The 8,489-nt window shown below is 40.0% G+C and overlaps 1 protein-coding gene across 1 annotated transcript; it reads left to right on the top strand.

Moving 5' to 3' along the window:
* Nucleotides 1–4,929: 4,929 nt before the first annotated feature.
* On the top strand, nucleotides 4,930–8,220 carry LOC123984275 (calcium homeostasis modulator protein 2-like). The gene is made up of 3 exons (XM_046071069.1): nucleotides 4,930–5,006; nucleotides 5,241–5,834; nucleotides 6,829–8,220. The coding sequence occupies exons 2-3, from the start codon at nucleotides 5,286–5,288 to the stop codon at nucleotides 7,237–7,239; spliced, it is 960 nt and encodes a 319-aa protein (XP_045927025.1). The 5' UTR covers nucleotides 4,930–5,006; nucleotides 5,241–5,285; the 3' UTR covers nucleotides 7,240–8,220.
* Nucleotides 8,221–8,489: the final 269 nt, after the last annotated feature.

Genomic DNA, 8,489 nt, shown 5'->3' with positions numbered 1-8,489 from the left:
TCAGTGAGCGGTGGTGTGTCCAGGTGTGCTGCATGAATGATTAGTCATTCACGTAAGTCATGTGTGGACCGCACCACATGCTGTATGTGAGCAGCTAACATTTCTGAGCCCCGTTTGTTTGGGTGAAGTCCGTCTGTCTTAAAAAGAGACATTCTTTGCCAGAAAATATTAAAATTATCCACATAACACACACGATGAGCCCTGCAGGCGGACTGGAGCCAGTCGTGGAGGCCAAGGAGTCTACTGAAGCGGCCAGCACCGCGACCAACTGTGGGAATGGGACCAGAGATAAAAAACAGACTTTCCGCACTGCTTTAAAAAGTTAAGAAGACGGTTAAAATCTGATTTTGTCAGCTCAGACTGCCGAAGAGCTGTGTCATTTGTTCCGACATGGACTATCACTCTTGTGATGGAGGACGGGAGCGACGGCATCAGGTCCTGGAGTTTTATTAAAATGTCATGAAACATGAAACCATGTAAATCTGTTCTGGTACAACCCCTAAATAGGATTATGAACCTGAAAATGAGCATAATACCACCTCTTTAAGTAAGATTTTATACACAATACAGAGTTTAAAGGTTCAGTGTGTAAGTTCTAGTGACATCTAGTGGTGAGGGTTGCGAATTGCACCCCCCCTCCCCAACCCAAGAAAGCAGTATAGCTAAGGTGCCTGAGACAGGACAAAGAAGTCCTCTATGAGATAGAAGAGATTGCCAGTCAAGAAATGAGGTTTCTTTTAGATATATTAAGAAATTACATAAATTGTAAAACCAAAAGATTTTTTGAATATTAATAATAAACAACAGCCACAACAAGAAATTAGGTGCTACATGATGTCTCATACTCCTGTAATACAATATTTTACAACTTGGGAGGGTTGGCTCATCTGGACTAACATACCAAAGAAAATGAAGAAATTCTCAAACTTTCACATCTAGTGAATCCAGTATGACCACTGACAGATAAAAGTACAATGTAAGCTTCACTGTTTCTGCACCACAGCCCATTATAAACCACATAATACATGAAGTTTACAAAGGCATTGTCAGGTGAGGATCAAGGCTCCTCTCACTTTGCTTAATTAGATAAGCAATCTGCAAATATTACCAAAATGTCTTTTTTAATTTTTTAAAATACAACAGAAACACAAAGTAGTACTAACAGCCATAATTTCAGCTTGTGGTAAAACGGTGCAACGTTTATAATGTGCATTTAGCATGTGAAAGTACAAATTACACATTTGTGGGCACAGTGGGAAGCAATATCCAATAAAGTTTTTTTTAATGCAAATTCAGAAAGTATTTATTATTGGTCCCTTGATAGGCACACGGTCTTGTTATATATCACCATTAGCAGTAAAAAGAAATACATGTTTTCCACCAGGGCAGTAAAATGTGAAGTTTAGCTGCTGATCTGAGCTTCTCTGCTGTTACCGTTTCATTACCAATAATATTCATCAGCTGTTTGTCTGTTCACGTAACAAAGCCATAACAGAGCGCTGGAGAATAAGTAAATGAAGTTACAATCCAACTACATATTTTTTCTACCAGAGCAGTAAAAGTTTAGCTGCTGATCTGAGCTCTGATGCTGGAAGCTGCTGTTTTATTGCCAATTAGCGATCAGCTGATTCTCAAGAACTTAACATACAAAGCCATAACAGAGCTCTGGAGAGAGAGAGAGTAACTACATGAAATTAATCCAATTCACATAACACCACAAACCAAAGCACAGCGCTGGAGAATAAACCAATCCAACTAACAATAAATGTTTTTCTACCAGTCAGTAAAGGTTTAGCTGGCTGATGCTTCAATGCTCTAAGCTAACGGTTTTATTGCCAATTAACATTACCTATGAGCTGATTGTCTGCTAAGGTAAGCCAGCCCACAGGCTGGAGAATAAGTAAATTAGGCGCCATGAAATTAATCCATATTTCACACCACTGACAGGGGAAACATGGCTCTCTGTGATTATGGCCAGCTAATAGCTAAAGCTCTCAACCAACAGTTTTCATTTGCATCGCTAAAGTCTGACAAACTTAAAGTTATTTACCTGTCCAGCAGAAAACAGACAACTTCAGCACCACTGTGAAAACATCTGTGCCACATTAACTTTATAGCCTTCCATCTGGGAAAATCCACAAAATCTGTGATTTCTGCCGTCAGCTGTCTGTCCCGACTCCCTCTAGCTGTCGGCTCTCGTGCTAAATAACACGTGTGCTCCTTCATTTGTCCAAATGTCACTTCTCTTCTTACTTCTAATAAACTAGAAGACTACTGGGAGACTGTAAATTACTATTAATATTATTATTATTATTCCCTCTTGTTCTTCTTTGTACGTATTCAATGTAGTGACAGGCGTCTACGCTACCGAAATCACACAAGCAGAAGAAGAACGCCGTGATGACGAAACACGTTCTGTAGCGCTGTTTGTTCGTTGACGGCTACAGTAGAAACATGACGACAAAATAGAGCGACCTCCACAGCAGGGGGTGCCCGTGGTTATGTAGATATAAATGTCTCATTCTAAAGTAATAAAAATACAATGGTTCATTATGTAACATCTTTACACACCACTGAAAACATAGTTATGGATCTTATATTGCATTCCTGTTAATAGAGCATCAGAAATATTACACACTGAACCTTTAAAGATATGGTGTTTTGTTATAAATTAAACTACCCAAAAGTTTGTCCTAGTGGAAACAACTAGCTGATTGTCAGAAATTTAATTGGCAACTATTTTAATGATTATTTTTAAATTGTGTTTGTCATGTCAGTAACTCCTGACATACTAATAGTACTTTTCACTTTTGATACATGAACATTTTATTAAAGCAGATACTTATGTATGTTGACTCAAGTAGAAATTTAGCGGGGCTTTCACACCTACCTCGTTTGGTCCGGACTTTCAGACTTTTCAGTTTGGTCCGAACCAAAAATACAGGTGTGAAACCTCCCCCGGACCACAGTCCGGACCAAACAGATGAAATTTGGTCAGACGAAAAGAGATAGTCTCGGCCCGGATCAAACTGAACCATGGTTCGATTCGTTTCTGGTGTGAAAGTATTTTTTGGATGGTTCGGACTTTCAGGTGTGAAAGCCCCTAAAGACATCTACTTTTAGTGGAGTAATAATTAGCAAGGGTTTTGGATTTTGGTTTCTTGATGGACTTTCATCATTTGTCACACCATTTGGATTTTCTGTTTGGACATTACCTCTGCTTTTGGAGTTGTTTGGACAGCCACCCTCTGAAAGAGTGCTCCCTCTCTGTTAATACATCTTAAGAACAGAACCTGTCTGTTCCTGTGTCTCACTGCAATTTATACGTTTTAAGAATATAATGCCAAATTAAAAGTGACTCTTTCAGATCAGTGGAAAGCCATTTCCTTTCAACATTTTGCAATGATTGCTTTAATTTACAGGTTTGGATGTTGTACCATTAAACTATCCTTCTTTTTAAATTATTAAGAGTTATAATTCAGGTTTATAAGTGATTAATAGGCTTGAATTGTAAATAACTGCACCTCCTCAGCTGGTGCCTCAAGGAATGCAAGTATTAATATGAAACCAAGGAGGTAAATGCTCCAGTGTTTAGATTCAACTGGACTAAACTAGAGTCTGACATTGTCTTATACATATACACACCGACACATTGATTTTAGTGACCTCCGAAAGGTGTAATTGGGTGTTGTTACTGAACTACACTTTGTGTTGAGTGCATATAGCTTAATTGCAACATTAACTTGGCTAAGCACAGGACTGTTTAGCTTTTTTAAGGGTACACTGATGTGTTTTTCATTGAAGATTTATTGTTGGGTCAGTGTTAACGTGAGATTAAGTAACCACAGTTCTCAGCCACTGCTAAGTTGGTTAGAGATGCTGTGCTTCACACAGACACACAGTCTTAGTATACTAACGTTACACAGATCACATAAATAGAGATATACTTTTATTTGGCCTTAAACAACCACACAAACCTAAGCATGAGGAAACTTAACTTTCCCCTGCTCCTTTGTTCTTTGTTTGACCACATGTGCACTCACTCACTCACTCACTCACTCACTCACTCACTCACACACTCTCTCTCTCTCTCTGTCCTTATCAGGGACACATATCTGTTTGTTCTCTTTTTCTTAGTCTGTGAATTTCAGTAAGTTTCATCTTGTGTGTTTTTGCTTTAATAATAATAATAATAATAATAATAATAAATGCTTGTGTATATAAATGCTGGTTTCTTTTTAATGTTGCATAATGATGAATATATTGCCAACCCCTTAACTCCAAATCCTTCAGCCGACAATCTATTAATGGTAATTTTAGTCATAGTCATTAATCCAATTTTTAACCAAATATTATTCTTCTTGTTTCAAGAGTGGTGCCCCGAGGTGAATATAACTTTAAATTACATTCAATTATTAATTATTAAACAATAACAATATTAATAATAAATACTACATCATAAAACATAAATCTTGGTGCCATCTAAACCCTAATCCCCAACACCTGCTTCATGATCTTCTAAGTTTATGTACCTCTACATTTTGAATATAAAATCCTTTCTCCACTCATTTTAACCGTCTTGTCTTGCACCTTTGAAATTTGTAATGAAACTTCCTCTGGATCAATCAATATCCTCGAGCTCTGGAAAGTTTAGTGGCCCATTGAGAGTGATTCATGTTCCTCATGTGTGAGTCATACAGGCCCGTGCGGCTCTGCTTTGTTGCTGCTCTACTCTGTGATCAACACATGTTTTTACTTGCAGACCAAGTTTTTTCTACTGGTGAGGAATCTGGAGGGCCGTCCCTGCCTGTGAGTCATCACCGGTGCCCAGACTGCTAGCAGACTCAAAAAAAGGGACCTCTCTTTTCAGCTTGACGTGTATAACGTTGATTTTAGCTTTTGGACAACATATTTTCTCCAGTTTTTCCAGATTTTCATTGCAGGGGATGTTTATAATATATTACAGAGGCTGAGTCACTTGCCCCGCCCCAGGACACTGCCAGAGAGTGAGTTTGCATGACTACATTCCATAGTGACTCTTTGTTTTCAATTAAATGCAGGATTTATTTGTCTGATGCAATGAGCATAACTTAAATGTAACACTTATTTTCTGCATGTCTAAATCTACTCATTACACTTCAGACTACTGTTACTATGAACGCGGTGTGTTTGTTTGAAACAGAAGTTTCTGTTAAACTAAAAGTTCCTTGTTTATTTCCCTTTTCTTTCTCTCTCTGCAGGCTGACATTGCTGTGAGCCAAACGCGATCTCAGTAAAGACAAAACATGGCTGCTGCACTCATCACAGAGAACTTTAAGTTTGTGTCCCTCTTCTTCAAGAGTAAAGATGTGATGATCTTCAACGGTCTGATCGCTTTGGGCACTGTGGCCAGCCAGACTGCGTACAGTGTTTTTGCCTTTAAATGCCCGTGTTCCTCTGGAAGGAACTACCTCTACGGCCTGGCAGCCATTGGTGTTCCAGCGCTTGCATTTTTCCTCATAGGAATAATGATGAACAAGAACACCTGGGACCTGGTGTCCGAGTGTCGGCTCAGATTGTGCCGGAAGCTGTCGGGGGCCGCAGCCTTTATGCTGCTGGGAAGCATCATTGGTCGAGCTGTGGTGGCTCCACTAACATGGGTGGTTATCTCTTTGCTGCAGGGACAGGCATACACATGTGCCCTCAGTGAGTTTATTGACCCCAGTACGCTGCCGGGCTTCCCCTCAGATAAGGGTTCAGATGTCATGGCGGAATTCCCGTGTCCAGGAGCTGTTCCAAAGGAGCTGCAAGGCTTCTGGCCTGAAATTGAGCGGCGACTGAATTATGAATCTCAGGTAGTGGAGAACTTTATGTTTTGTTTTTGCAGGACGGTCTTATCTTATTCTCTTATTTATTCCATAGATATTGGTTTAATTCAATTCAATTTAAGTGCTTTGAATCCAGATTGTTTGTACTACAATCTTGGTAAAAGCAGTCCAAACAGTAGAGAAAAATGTAATTCTACTTGGCCCTGTTAAGGCCGTTGAAACATTAATAAAAGTCAGTGGTAATAGAAAAGTCTTTAGTCTTGATACAAAAGAGCTGAGGGTTTCAGCAGACCTACAGTTGGGAGTTTTTTCCTGATATATGGTGCAATAAAACTGAACGCTGCTTCACCAGGTTTAGTTTTAAGTTTGGGGACATAAAGCAGACCTGTCCCCGATGACCTGAGAGGTCTAACATGGCAGAAGATCAGAAATGTGGCCCTAACCCATTCAGTGCTTTATAAACCAACAGCAGTATTTTCAAATGACGAATATAAATCCAGGGGACACATGTGTAAATGATCTGAATGCAAAAAAAACAATCCTTTATTGTGTATACATTTTTCAAAGTTAATTTCAGTGTCCACACTATAACCTAAATCTGTGACAGCGTAGTCAGGATGGACTTTACAGCACAACTCCCAGGCAGGACAGGAAGGTAAAAGCAAGGTGTACTTGGTGAAAAAACAAGGCAAACTAAGCAGGCACAGCTGGACAGGGAGGGAATGGCGACTGTCTGACGGCGACAGAAAAAGTAAGATGCAAAAAAGGATATGAATTAGCTGTATGCCATGACAAATACATTACCTTTCTAGCATTTGATAGTCATGATTGAAATTCACTGCCAATGATGATTAACATTGATAAATTATTGTTAATAACAGGTGCTCCAAAGAGCCACAGATAAAAAGACAGGTGGAGCAGACAAAGGAATTAATATGCGAACAGCAAACACAAATGTAATTGATCCAGTGCTTTGGAACATGGTGTTGAGTCTGTTACTGTTCTTTTCTATTCTTTTCAGCTGATAGGCTGGTTGCTGGTGGCAGGAATGTCCCTGGTGGTGTTCCTGATGCTCTGTTTAAAGCGCTGCGCCTCTCCTCTTGGCTACCAGCAGGAGGACTACTGGTCTCAGTACCGCTCTAATGAAGACAACCTGTTCAACCGCACGGCAGCAGTCCATGCTCGCCTCCTGGCTGCAGAGAACGTTAAGAACTTCTTTGGCTTTGTGGCACTGGAGAAGGAAGAGAAGGAGCAGATGACTGGGCAGAGTGCTCGTCCTATCTGCAGAGCTAACTGGAACAGAGTGACTGGTGTCTACCTCTACAGGGAGAAGAATGAACTGCCTCTTTACAGCAGGCTCAACAAATGGGTCACGTACAGCCAGGAGAATAACGTGGAGGCCATGGACAAAGAGATTGACATGCTCATCTGACAGCATTCTTCTGAAAGGTGGTCCAGTGGCTGCTACCATAAAGGCGTCAGTATGCTTTAAATAGAGGGCTTTTCATCAAACATCTACAAAGTCCTTCAGCTCACTGATCTGAGAACTTTTTTTGATAATTTACAAACTTTCAGAAACTTACAGTCTGACAATCACACACACAATTTCCAGTGGAATATAACACTAGTATACCAGGGTATTTAGAAATCCAGACAATATGACAACGATTTTCTACAACTTAATGTCTCTAAATCAAAATATAGACGGTTGGCAGTAAGATAGAGGGAGTACAGTTCAGATGTTTGAATCACATGTTCATCAAGGAGGTGCTTATGAAAGCAATGGCCATTTGCTCAGATTGTGCACACCCCTTTAATTCAGAGTATAAACTGTTACCATCTAGCCTGCGCTTCAAGGCCCTTATTATCATAAAAAACAGGTATAGGAATTCCTTCATCCCGGACTCTATTCAAGCCTTGACTGCCAATAGCAGGAGAAGCTAACTGCTGCTGTTGTGGACAAGTCCATTACCTTGGTGATGGGTGGGAGTGGGGATGCTGGAGATGGTGATGGTGATGAAGACGGTGGTGGTGATGATGGTGATAATGATAGTAATTCTGTTTGTAATGTTTACTTAAGCCTACTTGAAGTGTAGTATATCTTGTCTTATCTGAAGTGTTGATCTTGTGGTGACTCAGAGGCCCAGAATTACACGGACATGTCAAGTTTTGTTTGATAATGGAGATGTACTGGTGCTGTTAATGATGATGTATACCAGTATTATATTATATGCTTATGGTTCTAGGTTCAGTGAGCTTCATACTATCTATGGGCCCTGTGCTGCTACAGTGGACTTACAGCCTGATGAGATGAGCTAAGCTAGCATTGGTGTGAGCCATCCGGCCCGTGTTCTCTGCTCTATATTTCTATTATATACGGCATGTTTCTTATAGTTTGTTATGTATTTTTTATGCTTACTGCAGCACAAATTGCCTGCTTATACAAATAATAAATTGAACTGAATTGATCCATATGACTTGTGAACTGAAGCTCAGCAGGGATGGAAGAGCAGACAAAGGACATCAAGTATGTAATTAATGTCAATTAGCAGGAGTTTACCATCACTAATTCATAGGGGTTTCATGGTGACCACTGTTCCCCCTTAGCCTCTTTAACTCCACTGTGGGCTGTGGGTTTTAAGTCATGTTGTATTTGTAATGTTGGAACAAGCAGAAACAGAA

The sequence above is a fragment of the Micropterus dolomieu genome, linkage group LG15, assembly GCF_021292245.1.
Source record: "Micropterus dolomieu isolate WLL.071019.BEF.003 ecotype Adirondacks linkage group LG15, ASM2129224v1, whole genome shotgun sequence".
NCBI classification, from domain to species: domain Eukaryota; kingdom Metazoa; phylum Chordata; class Actinopteri; order Centrarchiformes; family Centrarchidae; genus Micropterus; species Micropterus dolomieu.
This window is presented reverse-complemented; position numbering and strand designations above follow the sequence as displayed.

Bases quoted from the DNA above. Each gene is read 5' to 3' on its own strand.
- LOC123984275 (XM_046071069.1), top strand. From the start codon at position 5,286: ATGGCTGCTGCACTCATCACAGAGAACTTTAAGTTTGTGTCCCTCTTC. The intron at 5,835-6,828 runs GTAGTGGAGAAC...TATTCTTTTCAG, and splicing joins GACTGAATTATGAATCTCAG to CTGATAGGCTGGTTGCTGGT.